The sequence below is a fragment of the Triturus cristatus genome, chromosome 3_2, assembly GCF_964204655.1.
Source record: "Triturus cristatus chromosome 3_2, aTriCri1.1, whole genome shotgun sequence".
NCBI lineage: Eukaryota > Metazoa > Chordata > Amphibia > Caudata > Salamandridae > Triturus > Triturus cristatus.
This window is the reverse complement of record NC_140584.1, coordinates 744,822,151-744,841,097: the sequence shown is the minus strand read 5'-3', so window position 1 is coordinate 744,841,097 and position 18,947 is coordinate 744,822,151. Positions and strand designations below refer to the sequence as shown.

Below are 18,947 nucleotides of genomic sequence, written 5' to 3'. Positions count from 1 at the left end.
TACTGCCAGTTCTAGGCGAACAGTAAAGACATAGGCCAGCTTCGAAGAGTATCCCCCACTATTTACGGTGGACCGGGAGTCGTATAGGGTTTATATCAGCTGCAGGGATAGATAGTGCACCGTGGTTCCGTTGTGGAAATTCGATATAACCAAGTGGTTCACGCAAGTCTTCCCAAGTAATCTCCAACTTATAACAAATCAGGAGGAAACCCCACCAGAATCAGCGAGGCCGGGGTCAGATCAACAAGAGAGGGAAGGGCAAGATAAGGAACAAAAACATCAAAAGGGGAATGGGTGCGAGGCTAAAAGGCAAATGCCTCCTTTCCTACAGATGCAGAGTGTGGTGTCAGAGCTCTATTCGGCGGGGTGGTAGCGCCGAGAGTCCGGGTGAAACACCCGGTGGGCGGAGTTACGAGACGAACTCCGGGTTCGATATACCAGAAAACTTCCCGATGGAGAGGGAAGGAAGCTGAAGGGAAACTCGGCAACAAAAGGGACTAAACAGTCCAACAGAGTTAAACTACACCAGCGTTACCGAACGCTAAGGAAACAGGCTCGTCCTCCGACGAAGAGACAGTACAGCGGAAACAGGAAGCAACGAAAGACGGAAGTCAGGCACAATGATGCGGACGGAAATGGGGCCCAGAACTAGAACGCTAAGCGCGTTCGGGAGCATTTATGCTCCTTTTATACTCTTGCAATCGCCGAGCAGGGCTCTGGGGCATGACACACACAGACTGTTGGGTGTTGTAGTTCTTCGCTTTATCTGGCGACGAAGCAACCGGCTGTTCCGTTTTGCCAGCCCGCCTGCAGCGTCTGGTGAATGAAATGAAATGAATAAGAATTTCTAAAGCGCATGGCTGCCCTTGAGCGTCCCAGCGCTGACAATATGATGAGCCATTACCCCAGCACTTAGAAGCCTACAAGGGGAAGAGATGGGTCTTCAATGCTTTCCGGAATTTTGCAAAAGTGGGTTCCTTTCGCAAAACCAACAGAAGAGCATTCCATAGTTGACCTGCATTAATAGAAAACCGGCGTCCACCTGTTTTCACCTTTTTTGCTCTGGGTATCATTACTAGATTCCCATCTTCAGAGCGAAGGGTACGCGTAGGTTTGTAGGAGCGGACCAGATCTCTTAGAATGGGGGGGCCTGATCCTTGTAAGGCTTTGAACACTATACAGAGAGATTTAAATATAATGCGCGCTCTGATAGGTAGCCAATGCAAAGCCTTCAAAGCGGGCCGAGCTGAGGAGCTTTTGGCTGAACCAGTGAGCATCCGTGCAGCTGCATTCTGTGCTCTTTGAAGAACATTCAGAGTAGATTCAGGTGCCGCCAGGAAAAGGGCATTACTGTAATCAAGCCTAGAAAGCACCAGTCCCTGAACCAATAGTCTCCTGGAGTGGTCTGGGAGGAGCGACATGACTTTTCGGGCTGACCGAAGCAGTCCGTAACATGTCCCTGCCACTCGTTTGGCTTGAGTGATCATAGACAGCTCAGGTTCTAGCCATACCCCAAGACTTTTTATAGCGCTCTTAGGGGTTGGGGGGGCGCCCAGGCTGACCGGCCACATACATTTGGGCAGTGAAGAGCATAAATTGCCAAGGATCATTAGTTCCGTTTTCGTCCCATTAAGTTTTAACCGGGAGTCCGACATCCATGTCATGATGTTGGTAAGGCAAGCAGCAAACTTCGCTCCATGGGTTTCCGACAGGGACAAAGAAACTAACAGTTGAGTGTCGTCAGCGTAGGTTGCCATTGTGACCCCAAAAGGGGCCACCACCTCCTCCAGTGGGGCCATATAGACGTTAAAAAGCGTCGGGCTCAATGACGAGCCCTGCGGGACACCACACAGGAGGGGGGTAGGCAAAGATCTAAAATGGCCATCGCAGACCTGATAGTTACGGTCACTCAGATATGACTGTAGCCACTGAAGAGCCGACCCTCCTATTCCCATGTTTCCTAGACGGTGGATCAAGATGTTATGATCCACCGTATCGAAAGCAGCGCTTAGATCCAGGAGGACCATTGCGGCCGATCCTCCTGAGTCTAAGATAACTCTGCCTTCTTCGATCATTGCTATCAGAGCTGAATCTGTTCCCTGGCCTGGGCGGAAGCCAGTCTGCGTCTGACCTAGTAGGTTGTTAATTTCTAGGAAACCGGAGAGCTGGCGGTTGACAAACTTCTCCGCGATCTTATTCAGGCCAGGCAGAAGCGAGATGGGACGATAGTTTGTCAGATCAGCAGGGTCAAGGTCAGGCTTTTTCAAAAGAGCCTTGACAATAGCCTGCTTCCAGCTAGGGGGGACTCTGCCCTGGGAAAAGGAGGCATTCAGAAGGTCAGTTGCAGGACCGGCAATAAGGTCCACAAGTTGTTTAAGAATCCGAATGGGCATGGGGTCCAACGGGGAGCCACTCTTCAGTGCCAGGAGCTCTTTACAAAAATCCTCCTTTGAGATGGGAGATAATATATCTAATCTCATCGCAGACGGCGGTCTTCCCCCAGAAGTCCTTTCGTGTTGGCTGGTCTGGTGAGGGGACAGCGGTCGTCGGTACCCGGTACGTAAAAGCTACCCCTGAAGTGTATGGTATAGGGTCAATGTAGCACATAACCCATGCTTTCTACACGCAAGGAAGTTGTTTTCTGTGATGGCATTAATGATGCCTCATATTCTTCTGAGCTATTTTCTACTGACATTCAGAGCACAAATGCTATACGTGTTTATACAGCAATGTGTACAAAAGAAGCTTGGATGATGTCATCAGTGATGTCATCAATGATGTCACTTGAAATGTCATCTGTTATGTCATAAATGATATCACTGAACATGTAATGAGTGATATAATATGTGAGATCATAAGCAGTGCATGGCGGGGTCGCAAGTTATAGTTAGCACTGCTAACTATAACTGATGGAGTTCTATGTTTTTATAGTTCAAAATGTTGACTGACATATTCAACTAACTATAACATTATTTTAACCTTTATTTTATTCTGTGAATTTCTAAGGTTTTTAAAAAGAAATTAAAAGATCTTTTTATTACGCCTAATTATAAAGTTATTTTAACCTTTTTTTCAGTACATTTCTAGTGTGTTTTTAACGCAGGCTGATAGCTGCAGACAGTGGTTCGAGGCCCCGTACCTGGCCCCTGGACTACCCTTGCATTTTTAATTTAGTTTGTTAGCGTTAAGTTCAGGTTCTCTTTCTATCTTTTCTTGACTGCTTCCACATCCCCCTGTCACTCTGCCCTCTGGGTTTTATTTTTCTCTTTTTCTCTTCCCTGTGTCCTGCCCCTTCTGCCGCTATCCCGCCACTTCTGCCACCATGGCCCATCCCACTCCTGCATTTTCCTGCTACCGCCTCCCAGCTGTCCCGCCCTCCCCCGACCTCGACTTAATGGAGGCCACTGCTCTCCTGCGCCACCGGCGAGCCAAAGGCGTGCCAAAGGCAAGCCCGCCTGCGCCCGTCCGCGACCCAACCGCAACCAGCGCCAGGAACCCTGGTCCTCTGACCTGCCAACGCTACCGCTCCGTGGCTCTCCACGCACTCAACTTCGGCAAAAATAACAACTGCAAGCTCTCCTCACCTCTCGACACCCATGGTCCTTTAACCTGCTGCCACTCCCTCATCTTTGCCGAGACCCAGGACTCACCCCCACCGACCAGCAACATCTCCAACGCAGCCCAAACCCTGCAATGCATCCTCCTCAACGTCCGCTCACTCCACAGACACGCCACAGAAATCTGTGTGCTCCTCAACAGCACCACTCCTGACGTCGCGCTTTCATAACGAAACCTGGACAAGTGCCACCTCTGGACCAGAGATTGCTATTGCCATCACCCGGAAGCACTGCCCAAATCGCCCCGGAAACGTCATCGCCATCCCCCACAAGTCCAACCTCCGCCTGAGCACCTACACCGACGGCCCACAGATCTAATGGAACCCCTCCTCTTCAAAATACAGGTCAAACCGACCACCGCCCTCTGAGGCACCCTCATCTACATATCTCCCGGACCACGTGCACCTTTCTCTGACATCATCACCCCGCACGCCATCACCTTCACCTATTACACTTTGCTGGGAGAACTCAACTTCCACTGCAACAACCGCCAAGACCCCAACTCCACCTCCCTCCTGGAAAACCTCCACATCATTGGACTCAGGCAGATCGTACCAGGAGCAACGCACTTAGCAGGACACACTCTCGACCCCATCTTTACAGCTGGAAACTCCATCTCCTTCAGCCAAACCACTGAACTCCCATGGACGTACCACCACTGCGTCTACTTCACCATTGAAGTAAACATCTTCCGCAGACACCCCCCAGCTCCAGCTCAGCTATTGGAACAAGATCTCTGATGACCAGCTCACCACCACCCTCAGAGGCTCCGCTCCCACCACCTCAGACGATGACCCCACCTCTGCTGCCCACACCCTACACAAATGGATCACAGACTGCACCAACACCATCGCCCCCCTCAAGAAATCCTACAACCTTCATGCCAAGAAGGCCAGCTGGATCTCCACCAAACTCTGGGAATCCAGACGAACCTGCAGATGACTCGAAAAACTATGGAAGAACTCCAAAACACCAGCGGACCTAGACAATTACAAAACAGCCACCACCGCCCACCACAAACTCATCAGACACTCAAGGAAGACAGCACCCCAGGACAAAATCTCCACCCATGCACACACAACAGCAAAGAACTCTTCGGCATCATCAAAGAATTCGCCCAACCCAACAGTGAATCCACCGACATCCCACCCTCCCAGGACCTCTGCGACATACCCAGCGCCTTCGTCCATCACAAAATCAAGACCATCTATGACAACTTCAACAACAACAATCTCCACAAGGAACTCACACCCACCGCTACCTGCACCACAAGGCCAATACTGGACAGCTGGACCGCCCTCAGCATCTAAGACACCCTAAAGACTATGAAGACCACCCACTCTGTTGCCCCCACGCACCCCTGCCCCCACCACATCTACCGCAGAGCTGCAGACATCATCTCCCCTCAGCTACAGAGAATCATCAACCGCTCCTTCGAGACCACTGCCTTCCCCGATGACTGAAAACACGCCGAGATCAACCCTCTCCTGAAAAAACCCTCAGCGGACCCCACTGACCTCAAGAACTTCAGACCGATCTCCCGATTTCCATGCCCAGCAAAAGTCATTGAAAAAGCTGTCAACTGCCAACTCGTCTCCTTCATGGATGAGAACAATATCCTCGACTCCTTCCAATCAGGTTTCAGGAAGAACCACAGCACCGAAACCGCCCTCATCGCCGCGGCAGACAACATCTGCTCCCTCCTCGACAGAAGATAGACTGTGACCCTCATTCTCCTGGACCTCTCCGCAGCCTTTGACACAGCCTCACACTGCTCCCTAACCCGCAGATTCCACGATGCAGGAATCCGTGACAAAGCCCTCTATTGGAGCCGCTCATTTCTCTCAGGCAGAACACAGCGGGTCAGACTCCCTCCTTTCCTCTTGAAACCCACACTGACCACCTGTGTAGTCCCCCAAGGATCCTCCATTAGGCCCACTTTATTCAACGTTTACATGGCCCCACTCGCATCCATCATCAGATCACACGGACTTCACATTGTAACATACGCAGACGACACTCAACTCATCCTCTCCCTAACCAACGAACCCAACATCTCGAAACACAACTTTCAAGAAGGAATGAAAGCTCTTGCCAGGTGGATGAAGAACAGTTGCCTACAACTAAGCACAGCCAAAACCAAAGTACTCATCATAGGCCCACATCCCTAAGCCTGGAATGACACCTTGTGGCCCACCGCCCTCAGGAACCCACCCCATCTACAGATCACGCACCTAACCTCAGAATCATCCTGGACTCTGATCTCAAAATGGGCTGCCAGATCAATGCCGTCACCTCTTCCTGCTTCCACACCCTCCGTCTCCTACAGAAAACTTTCCACTGGATTCCCCTTGAACACAGGAAAACCGTCACCCATGCCCTCATCAGCAGCAGGATGGAGTACGGCAACGCACTCTACGCCGGAGTCAACAAGAACCTCCCCCGCAAACTTCAGACCGACCAGAATGCCTCCACCAGACCAGTCCTTAACCTACTGCGCCACTGCCACATCAGTAAACACATGCGGGCAGTACACTGGCTCCCTGTCGAGAATAGAATCCTCTTCAAGCTTCTCACCCACGCCTACAAAGCCCTCCACAACACCGGCCCCGCCTACATGAACCACTGCCTCTCGTTCCATACACCCCAAAGATCCCTCCGATAAGCCTGTGCATCAAGAAGACTAGAACATGAGGCCGCTCTTTCTCCCTCCTCTCGGCCAGGGCATGGAACACCCTCCCTCGCCACCTCTGCCAGACACCATGTCTCCCCATGTTCCTGAAAGACCTCAAGACCTGGCTCTTCGGCGAATCACCATGAGCGTCCTGCAACTGCATGAACCCTGGTAAGCCCTGGAAGACCTTAGGAACTACTTGGCCTCTCGACGTATCTCTATGAGCTCCAATGAGCTGCGCGCACCTCCCCCTCCCCCCCCAGCTCCTTGAGACCCTCCTGGGTGAGTAGTTGCGCTTAATAAACCCTTGATTGAAATTCACTTAACAAACCAAAGGTTACAGAGACGTTATAGTTGGGAAATAGAATTTAAAAAACCTTAGAAATTCACTGAAAAAAAACAAGGGTTCCATACACCTTATAGTTAGACTCAGATTCCACTCATACAAAACCAGTGAAATTCAGCAGTTATAGTTACCTGAGCTAACTATAACTTACGCCCCCACAAAGCACTGCTTATGATCTCACATATTGCATCACTCATGACATGGTCAGTGACATCACTCATGACATCTCAAATGGCATCATTGACGACATCATCCACGGAACCACTCACCCCCATACAACCTCTCATATGCCCATTCACAGACCCATGCCAGTACTCACACACCAACTCACTCCTTCATAGAGCCACTCACACACCCACACACTCACTTGTACAGCCATTCACACAACCATTCACTCACCCATACAGGTACTCATGCAACCATTCAGTCACCTATACAGCCACTCACACAGCCACACACTCAACCATAAAGCCAGTCACACACCCACTCGCTCACCCATACAGCCTCTCAACACGGCCACTTACCCATACAAGCACTCACTCACACACACACAATCTTACATACCTATTCACATATCCATACAAGCACTCACACATCCGCTCACTCACCCATACAGCCATTCACATAGACACTCACTCTCCAGGACAGCCACTCACACACCAACGCCCTTAACCAAACACCCATTCAAATCACAGCTTGCTCATCCATGCAGTCACTTACACAGCCAGTCACTCACTCATATAGCCATTCAGACACCCACTGACCCACACATACAGTCACGACTCACCCAGTTACCAACCCATAGAGCCACTCACACCACCCCTCACTCACCCATACAGCTACTGACACAACCACTCACTCACCAATACAGCCACTCACACAGCATCTCACTCACCCACACCCACTTATACACCCCTACAGCCACTCACACACCCATACACACAAAGATACATACAGTCACTCAGCCACTCACTTAATATATGTTAGTATCACTCAGTAGTAGGGCACCTAGTATACTAATTTAACTTTTGTAGTAGATTAGTAAATATGTTTAACACCCATAAACTCTTAGAAAATACTTACACTCACTGGATGATGTCATCAGTGATGCCGTTTGAGATTTCATCAGTGATGTAATATTAGTGATGTAACATGTGAGGTCATAAGCAGTGCATTGTTGGGGTGTTAGGTTATAGTTAGATGAGGTAACTATAACTGCTGAATTTTACTGGCTTTGTGCGAGTGAAATCTGAGCCTAACTAAGTTTCTGTAACCTTTGTTTTTTTTCTTCTATGAATGTGTATGTATATATATATATATTCACTTAAAAAACCATAGGTTTCACACATGTTATAGTTAGGTGGACATTTCACTCGTAAAAAACCAATGAAATTCCCCCGTTATAGTTAGTTGAGATAACTATAACTCGCGCGACCGCCACTCTATCACAAGGATGATGTCATCAGTGATGTCATCAGTGATGCCACTGACCATGTCATGAGTGATGTAATATGTGACGTCATGAGCAGAGGATTGTGGGCGCGCGAGTTATAGTTATCTCAACTAACTATAACGGGGGAATTTCATTGTTTTTTTACGAGTGAAATGTCCACCTAACTATAACATGTGTGAAACCTCTGGTTTTTTAAGTGAATTTGCAAGGTTTTTTAAATGCTAATTCCTAACTATAACATGTGTGAAACCTATGGTTTTTTAAGTGAATATATACATATATAAACATATAAATATAATCTGCATATCTATATAAATATAAATTCATGCAAACATATACATATATGCATACATATGCATGGTATGTACATGAAAGTTTGAAAAACTCTAATACAAGCAAAGCTAAAAAGCCACCTAATTACAAACAGAATTGCTTTAACTTAAACGAGGGCGAGACCTATTGCATTTTCAATGCTTGTTTACTTTGATTCCATCAAGAAGGCATTCAGATGTGTCACACATTTTCCATAAATTCTGAATGGTAGCACTCTAGTTGCTCATTAGATCACTGTAGTAAAGCTACTGCTCACCAGGGAAGTCTGCTGCTGGTATTGAAAGTGCATGTTTCAGTCTGCATGTCAGAATTTTTTAATGAAATAGAAGAGGATTTGAGAAGTCACTCAAAATGTGCCCTAATTTTTCTTTTTTCCTCACTAATCATAAATTCTATGGCAAAATGAACCTCCTCATTGTGTTCCTTTTAAATTAAACTACTCACTCTCTACTACTCACTCGCTACTACTTTCTACTACTCACTCTCTACTACTCACTTTCTACTACTCTCTACTACTCTACTACTCTCTACTACTACTCTCTACTACTAACTCTCTACTACTCACTCACTACTACTCTCTACTACTCTCTACCACTCACTCTCTACTACTCTACTACTCACTCTCTACTACTCTCTCTCTACTACTCCCTCTCTACTACTCACTCTACTACTCTCTACTACTCACTCTCTATTACTCACTCTCTACTACTCTACTACTCTCTACTTCTCTCTACTACTCACTCTCAACTACTCACTCTACTACTCTCTACCACTCACTCTCTACTACTCTCTCTCTCTACTACTCACTCTCTACTACTCACTCTACTACTCTCTACTACTCTCTCTGCTACTCACTCTCTACTACTCTCTACTACTCACTCTCTACTACTCACTCTCTACTACTCTACTACTCTCTACTACTGTCTCTACTACTCACTCTCTACTACTCTCTACTACTCTCTCTCTACTACACACTCTCTACTACTTGCTCTCTACTACTCACTCTACTACTCACTCTCTACTACTCTCTACTACTCACTGTCTACTACTCCACTACTCTCTACTAATCACTCTCTACTACTCACTCTGTACTACTCTCTACTACTCACTCTCTACTGCTCTCTCTCTACTACTCACTCTCTACTACTCACTCTCTACTACTCACTCTCTACTACTCTCTCTCTACTACTCTCTACTACTCTATACTACTCACTCTCTACTACTCACTCTCTACTACTCTCTCTACTACTCTCTACTACTCACTCTACTACTCATTCTCTACTACTCATTCTCTACTACTCTCTCTCTGCTACTCAGTCTCCACTACTCACTCTCTACTACTCTCTACTACTCACTCTCTAATGCTCACTCTCTACTACTCTCTACTACTCACTCTCTACTACTCTCTACTACTCCCTCTACTACTCACTCTCTACTACTCTCTACTACTCTCTACTTCTCACTCTCTACTACTCTCTACTACTCACTCTCTACTACTCACTCTCCTACTCTCTCCTACTCACTCTCTGCTACTCTCTCTACTACTCTCTACTACTCTCTCTCTACTCTCTACTCTCTATTACTCATCCTCTACTCTCTACCTTTCTCTACCTCTCTCTCTACTACTCTCTACCTCTCTACCTCTACCTCTCTACCTCTACGTCTCTACCTCTACACCTCTACCTCTACACCTCTACCTCTCTACCTCTCTCTACCTCTCTCTACACGCACACATATGCACATATATGCATATGCATTTATATATATGTATGTGTATATATATATATACATACATATATAAACATATATATAATCTGCATATCTATATAAATACAAATATAAATGCATGCATACATATACATATATGCATGTTATGTACATGAAATTTTGAAAAACACTAATAAAAGCAAAGCTAAAAAGCCACCTAATTACAAACAGAATTGTTTTAACTTAAACGAGGGCGAGACCTATTGCATTTTCAATGCTTGTTTACTTTGGTTCCATCAAGAAGGCATTCAGATGTGACACATTTGCCATAAATTCTGAATGGTAGCACTCTAGTTCCTCATTAGATCACTGTAGTAAAGCTACTGCTCACCAGGGAAGTCTGCTGCTGGTATTCAAAGTGCATGTTTCAGTCTGCATGTCAGAACTTTTTAATGATATAGAAGAGGATTTGAGAAGTCAAAATGTGCCCTAATTTTTCTTTCTGCAGCACTAATCATAATTTCTATGGCAAAATGAACCCCCTCATTTTGTTCCTTTGCAAATTAAATGTTTTAAGTGTTACCACTTTATTCCAATCAAGATGGCTTCAGGTGTGCCATACTTTTGTCATAAGTAAGACTGTTAGCGCTCTAGTTGTTCTTTAAAACACTCTGGGATTTCTGTCATTGGGCTATACTTGGGCTACATCTCGGTGATATTTGTGCTACATTTGGGCTCTTTTGTCTCAGGTGGCCATCTTGGGAGACTTGTTATGAAGTTTCCTAATTTCCTCATTTACTACAGTCTCCTCAGTAGGCATACTGTCAGTTTTTTACTTTGATTCAATGAAGAAGGCATTCAGATGTGTCACACATTTGCCATAAATTCAGAATGTTAGCACTCTAGTTGCTCATTAGATCACTGTAGTAAAGCTACTGCTCACCAGGGAAGTCTGCTGCTGGTATTGAAAGTGCATGTTTCAGTCTGCATGTCAGAATCCTTTAATGAAATAGAAGAGGATTTGAGAAGTCACTCAAAATGTGCCCTCATTTTTCTTTCTGCAGCACTAATCATACATTCTATGGCAAAATGAACCCTCTCATTGTGTTCCTTTTTAAATTAAATGTTTTAAGAGTTACCACTTTATTTCAATCAAGATGGCTTCAGGTGTGCCATACGTTTATCATAAGTAGGAGTGGTAGCGCTCTAGTTGTTCTTTGGAACACTCTGGGAAGCTGCAGTAGAAAAACAAAGGAATCAACTGACAGTCACTGCCCTTGTTGGATGTACATGTTTTACTGAAAATGGCAGACTTCTTTCTCACATGACTGAGAAAGATAATGTGAATTTACAGAAAATATGCTCTCAGTTTAGCCTATAGATCACCTTACAAACCTCTGTGGGAAAAGCATGAGAAAATAGTTTTCTCTCAAACATGATTCATGATATCCCAGAAGAAGGCTTTTTCACATGGTAAAATCACCTTAGAACATACCACAATTCCTAAAATGAGTATGGTACCATCAACAAATGATTTATAATGTAACTAAAGTCTTAAAACCTTCTATTAACTGCAATGCTTTTTAATGAGGTGCTATCATGTATATTGGTCCCAAGATGGCTGCCAACACTTCTTGGATGAAGTGCTGACAGCCACTCAGATCTCACAATGAGATGTGTGGTTAGGCTCCGCCCAGATATATATATGATTTTACTTTTGATTTTCTCAGGAACTACTGAACGGATTTACACCATATATGCAAAAGGCACATGCCTGACCTGAGGACTACCTCTTTGCCAAATTTCAAGTAATTCTGTTCAGCCGTTCGGGCTGTACCTTCGACTAAAGGTCCTATGTGAAAATGCATGGGGAAAACGCGTTTTAGGACCCCCTTTTTCTCAGCCCCCGCTTGACGAATCACCCCGAAACTTTCAGGTTAGGAGCTGAGCGGAGCGCCCCATTAGTTTTGAAAATTTCACGAAGATAAGTCAACCGGCGCCAAAGTTATTCAAAATAGAATTTTCAGATTTCCTATGGGAACTCGGTCCCAACTATAACTATCTACTGGCGACCGCCAGTAGATAATATATATATATATATTTATATATACATTTCTATATATATATATATATATATATATATATATATATATATATATATATACACACACACGCATAGGTATTCACACGTTCACTGAAAGAAAAAAACACTATTACGGGCAGGGAAACATTGTCCCGGAGGCAGGCTCCCCAGGACACATATTAGGAGCCATCCCAGGGGATGGGGTCACCGGGGCCTTTCTTGGCTCAGATGAGTGGGCAGTGCACTCCTCTCCCCTTGTGTCCCCGGTGCGTTTAGAGGCTTGGGCGGGGGTCTGTGCACGCCCTCACCTTTATATTTATTCTTCAGCCCCAGGGGATAGGGTCAACAGTGCCTTTACAGGCTCCAGGACACCCCTCTCCACTTTTCTTTTATATTTCAGCCCCAGGGATGGAGTCCCTGAGGACTTTAGAGCCTAGTAGCTAGCCGTGGGCTCAAGAAACTGGTGCTGCCGCTGGCCATGAGGAGAAGAACCTGAGTTGCTATTGAGGTGGAGAATTCTTATCGGCTTGGAGGCCTCAACTGCCAGTCCTAAGCACCAGAAGGAGCAACCCAGAATGGCCGAGCTGCCATAGTTGGATGCTGGGGCAGAAGTTGCCTTCCTTGGACTGTCCTGAGCGAGGCCAATACAGTGGCTTCCCAACTAAAAATGTGTGAAGCCATGAGAGCGCATGTACACCCTGCATCTTCCAAACATCCTGGACTCCCTCGTAAGAAGAGTCACGCTGTTATCGTGAGTGTGCAACTAGCAATAGACAAGATAGCACCATCAAAGTAGAAGTTCATGACACACGTACAGGGCATCACATGCAGTTAGCTTAAAAGCAGTTTCTTGCTGATCAATTTCATAACATAGAGCATATTTCAGTGTATAAAGTAATTTCCAGTCTAGATTAGGTTGTACTGGTCTTTACTTTTATTCAGCCTGAAGCAGTGGTTTGTTGAAGGCTTGGAGTGTATTCTGTTTTGTTGTAGGCAAGCAACATTGTTAAATACTGAATGATACCATGTAAAGACCAGTTACTTACAATAGAGGTTACTTGTTCCCGGAGCGGAAAAGATACTGAAAATGAATTGCACATGAGCGAGTTTTCAGATAAATAAATAGGTACGAAGACAACAAAAATCGAACAAAGGAGTGTAAAAGAAGAATTGTATCAGAAGTGCAGCCACGTCCAGGATTGACATTAGGTTTTGCAATTAAAAATAGGAACGGGGCAGCTAGAGACCTTTTTTTATATATCAGAAGTAGATGTTGAAAGGGGATCATAGCAAACGAATGAAATCCTCCTTATATAAGTTACTAGTTTGCGATCAACAGGTAGGACAATTGGTAGACCAGAAAGGCGGAAGAGAGCGGGGTAAGGAGTTCTTGGGTAGGGAATGTCAACTAGCATTCTACAAAACACGGAGCTTACCGTAGCTCCACTGGGAGGGAAAGGCTATGCAAAATTACAGTTTTTGGTACCAAACCCTGACTAAAGTCCATGACTGGAAGACGACATCATCTGGAAGGGGTTGTGATGAAGAGATACTGACACGTACCATATGGCAATGCAGCATGCTATCTGAGTATACTGGGATGCACTTTTCAAAGCAATAAACTAAATGTTCCAGATCACGATGCCCCAAGACCCAGGTGCGATCCTGTTAGGCGCGAGACTGGTCGAGACTGTGTGAGGTAAACCGGTGGTAATGACACTGCGGGCCCTACGGCCGATTCTGGCCGTGCGGGGGTAACAAGGGGCCTCCTACTTAGCACGACTGAATCTACAGACTCGGGGTCTTGTTAGCCAAAGCACCCGATGGAATCAAACAGCCAATCGACCCAATGAGGAGAGGAACCTCTTTGAAAGTGCCTGCGGGGCCGCCGGCCTATGTGATTGGCACTCTCTGTCAATTCCAGGGTTGTGTTAATAGATTTTACTATACTTTTAAGGATTACAAAGCACGGTGTAGAACTGGTACAATAATCTATTCCAAAATGTTTAGAAAACGCAGCACATCAGGATATTCACCGTGCGTTTTAATCACCATTGAGAACGTCGAATGCTAATTGTCGCTGACATGAAATGTCTTCTCTTTCAGGCAAGCATTCCTCACTGGAAAATGAAATCTCGGTTGAACAGCTTGGTGAGTCTAATTAAGACATGTGCTTATTATTTTTAAACCTATCGGATTTGTAATCGAGAGGGAACACTGGGACACGAACACCTTATTGTGTCAGGGCCACTGTTCTTTATGAAAACAAGCCTTTATAATTGAGAAATTAGGTTTTTAGCAAGGGTTGTGGTTTTTCTTAGTGGTGCTTAATTTAGGATTAAGCACACATAGGAAGTAGACCAATGTTCAAAAGAAAGGCACTGTGTTCATTGTTTTAAGGAAAATATAATTCATTAATACGAAATATGCGTTGGCTAGTTTATGTGAAAATGTGCACGTTTGTATGACATTGTATTTATCGAACCTGTTTTATTGGCCACTGATTACACATGGAAGTGCCAAGTGAATTAAATCTGCCCTGTTCCACTCAGAAGGAACCTTTACCTGAGAAACCAGTTTAGGCCGGCACACTCCGGCTGCATTGCTGCTCATCATGCTAATTTGGGGAGGTTGGGCCTGGGTTTTCTGGTGTTGGTTGCAAGTTTTAACTGCTGGGTTTGGCGTCTGCTGTGCAGTTGGTGGGTGCAACCTACCCGGGTCTGCTCCCTTTATTCTGTTCACTGGATAGCGCTGTAGCTGCCTGTGGGGAGTGGTGAGCTGAGACTGACACCACATAACAGGAGGAGAAGACATTTTAGGTTCCTTTGTGGCCAATACTTGTTGGTGGGAGGGGCAGGCATCCAGCGAGGAATGTAAGGATGTTGGAGTGTGACCCACATGTGTTTCCCTGGATTGCGAAGTGCACCAGTGGAAGGACCCGTCTGCCACCCATGAATGAAACAGAGGTGTCAATCACAAATTACATTCTACTCAAAATAGCACCGATTAGGAAACCAGACAACGAGCTTAGTGCAGGGGAAAAGGAACCTCTTTCAAAACAAAAGGACATGGGGGCGTTTGGCCTACATCGTGGCACCACTCACTGTCACGATTAGTGTGAAGTTGGTAGGTCGTGCCAGACTTAAGAACGTAAAAACTGTTTTCAGAAGGTAGAAGGGGGGTCTAAAATCCTACATCTGTGCATTTAAAAATGTTTAAAAAATGTGACACATCAGAATAATCTTTGTGCATTATCGTTACCAGCGTAGGGAATAATTGCCAAGTATTGTTGAGCTGAAACTGTGTATTCTCTTTCAGGCACAAGTTTTTCACAGGACAATGATGACATGTGGTTGGAAAGATTTGGTGAGCTGAATTCATTACACATCTGTATCACTTGTAAACTGAATAAATGATTGATTGATTGGAGGATGGATTTTGAAAAGCACGCACTCAGTAATGGCAATGCCAATAGCTCTGGGTAATGAATGCTTTGTCAAGCCATACCTAAAAATGCATGTATGTTAATAACTTCCCTCCTCCCATCTGTGCTGCTGCCAGAACAAAAACCGCTATAAATGATCTAGTTATCTAAGACACCTTGATAGCATTACAGTAGCATTTGGGTGCCCCTGAAAGTTCAAGCTCCAGTAGCTGGAAAAATAAACAAAATGACCACAGTTGTGTGAAGGGCAAGCTCTTATTTTTGTTGAATCACACAACATCTGCCCAATCAAAACATATATTCCTGGCTGTCAACATGTGGATGGAGCCAAAACCCATCTTGTGGTGATTCTCACAAAATTGTACGCCGACAGCTGTGTTGTAAGGCCAGACCATAAAATGGGTGTCCAAGCACTGTGTGGATTTCAAAATAAGAAGCTTAGAGGAAGTTGAAAGAATAAGAACAAAGAGGCCTATAGGAACCATATGGGTTTTAATCTAAGAAGGAAGTGGATATGAACAGGGGGTATGAAATATTAGAATAAATTCCTGTGGAATGCCCTCTCTATTTTTCACAAACCACACACTCGGAGCAATTATTTTTCCAAAAACAGTTGCAGTGCCAGTTTCGTTGGTGGTTCAAATACGATATTTGAAGTCATCTCACAGCTCATTGCTATATGTCTGTGTCTTCTCAGGTATATTCATAAACATTGTGACACCATAATGAATTATGATTGGGACTTTATTTTGGTATTTATTTTGTACACATTTAATTTTGTAATTACCCATTTTATTTGCTGCTCTTTTAATTTATATTTATCAGTATGTATTTTGTTACGTGAACAAATTACGTTGAAGCTAGTAGATTTACAGATGTATTTAACCTTTAAAGCTACACTTGCAATTGGGTGCCTGCATGATTCAAAAGCGATGCACTCGTATATAATTAACATTTTAGTGCACATGCACACCTGCGACTGTTTAAAACTTCATTAGGAAAACTTGCCCTTATTTCAGTTCCCTTGTGTGCCAGTCTACATTGCCTGGCTTTCATGATTGAATTCATCAGAGGTCACTGAAGGGACCCATTTCCGTATTTTTCTCCAATTTAAAAATAAATATAGAAAGAGAGAAACTTGTTTTGCCTCTATTTATCTGTAAAATTGGAATACTGTGATTCTTTATTTATGATTAAAACCAACCTCGAATGTTGGTTATTTTATATGAACTTTGAAAGGAATAGAATGCTTTACAAAGTGTATGAGAATAATGTATATAGTAGGAAATGTGGGTTGGTAATTTTATGTGGGCATTTTACCTTTTTGGTGACAAGGTGAGTGGTGGGGAATCTTGCAAACTTCCAGGAGTAGCCAAGCCGGGTTTCTCAGGTACTCTCTGAGAAAACTAAGGTGGAGGGACTAAGGAATCATCTTAAAAGAAGAGAGAGAATAAAGAGCGGGAAATTGAATCTGTGCTCTTGATAGTTAGAGAAGTTAAACAGTGCTTTAAGAAAAGGAAATGGTTGGAACAGGGCTTGTGCTGGCTAAAAAGTGTTATCACCCTGAACAGTCCTCCAGCACTTGCTATGTTGTATCAAGGGAAAATTATGATGTTTCACACAATGTATCATCATGTTTATTAGCTCGTATTTCTATTCCTAATAAACACTAGCAATACCTTAATAATCATTTTTTCTGCTGATTTTAGGCCCTACCGCTTTACATCTCGCAGCTCAATGTGGGTCTCTTGAAGCCCTTTATTGCCTTTTGACCCTGAAGGCCGATTTTACCATCACTGACAAGCGAGGATGGGCGGCTATCCATTTTGCAGCATTTTATGGCAATATTCCTGCTATTAGAGCTCTTTTGAGAAGAGAACCTGCCTTATTAGAAATGGAGACAGAGGCCGAGTAAGTGAGCGACACATTTAAGTGGGGTCCTTCTGAATTATTGTGCTATATGAATTTTAATGCGTACTTGAAAGGTATACATAGGAGTAATTCATGCATGTAAAGTGTAATATGGCCCAGTAATGCCATAGAGGGTGAAGGCCGAAAGATTTGTTAATGTCACCAGCACCCTGAGATGGCAGAGTAGATCATTATTACATGTGGTACCCGATATTTATTGTTTAAATTACATGTTTATTTTGGGAGAGTGAGCTTGAAAAAACTGATTTCTTGAAAATGCAGCTAACAATGGCCACCAATTGTAATTTGAGTGTTTAAATGTGTTTAACCTTCATGAATATATTGGTGTAACAAACTGGAAAATGGTAAGGGTCTGTGTATTTATGTGTTTCTGTGGCTGCAGCATTTACGGCATCATTATAGATTAATGCATATTACACATAATTTGCAGATTTAAAAAATATTTTGCTAACTCAAATGGAGGAAAATAATATTACCAGATTTAGTGCCCCATAATATACCCTTTTTGCTGCAAAATGTATCTAACCTTTAGCCCTGAGAGAGTGGTAAAGGTCATCCGAGTGGTTTGGAATTGTCATTATGAGGATAAAGACCATATTTCACAGGGAACCACAAAATGTTTTCCATATTTTACGGTTCCCTCTGAAATATATGGTTTATACCACTGCATTTTGTGTATAAAGAACACACAGGCATGATATATTTACAGTAAAAGTGCGCACCAAATATACATGTTCATGACCTCCCCTTAATGCAATTGATGCAATTACATATGTTGTAAATCTTACAGGGGAAGAGTACATCTTACATTAGCACTCTATGACTATGAATGCAGTATTATTAAGTGGTTTGATTATGTTTTGTTGATTTATGTTTCACTTTTGGGTGCTGCTATTTATTTCTATAAAAATTGTGAGATCATAATTGCATTTGGCATGCGAGTTGTGGTTTACATGGTTTTCTCTGTTTTTTTTAAATATAGATTGAGGTGTCATAACCAAAGCAAACAATAACTTCACTGTCAAGGCTATTTTCCCAAACCTCCTTGGGTGGGCAACAACCACCGTGCATACAGCGTGGATTGGCCACTGGGCCTGGCCTCCAACCAGGTCCTGCACCCATCTCTCCATGGGTAGCCAACCCCTGCTAATTACACCAAGGTTGGCTGCTGGACCTGGTCTACATTTAGACACTCCTTTCTGTTTTTTTGATTGTTCAATGGATTCACAGATGCAAAATGGGATCTGTGTTACTGAAAGCAAGATACTCAGCCTAGTACTGGAGGGTGAAATCTAGTGTGTACTTCAAACGTTCAAGGCATGCTGCCTGCAAATCATGAAACATTTGTAGAATTTTA

At 44.2% G+C, this 18,947-nt stretch overlaps 1 protein-coding gene across 1 annotated transcript in view; it reads left to right on the top strand.

Moving 5' to 3' along the window:
• Positions 1 to 18,947, top strand: part of ANKAR (ankyrin and armadillo repeat containing) — a 1,190,398-nt gene that overhangs the window by 569,291 nt on the left and 602,160 nt on the right. Inside the window, exons 12-14 of the mRNA XM_085646861.1 lie at positions 14,320 to 14,364; positions 15,532 to 15,579; positions 17,368 to 17,569. Of these exons, the coding sequence (XP_085502987.1) occupies positions 14,320 to 14,364; positions 15,532 to 15,579; positions 17,368 to 17,569 (295 nt within the window). The remainder of the gene's footprint in view (positions 1 to 14,319; positions 14,365 to 15,531; positions 15,580 to 17,367; positions 17,570 to 18,947) is intronic.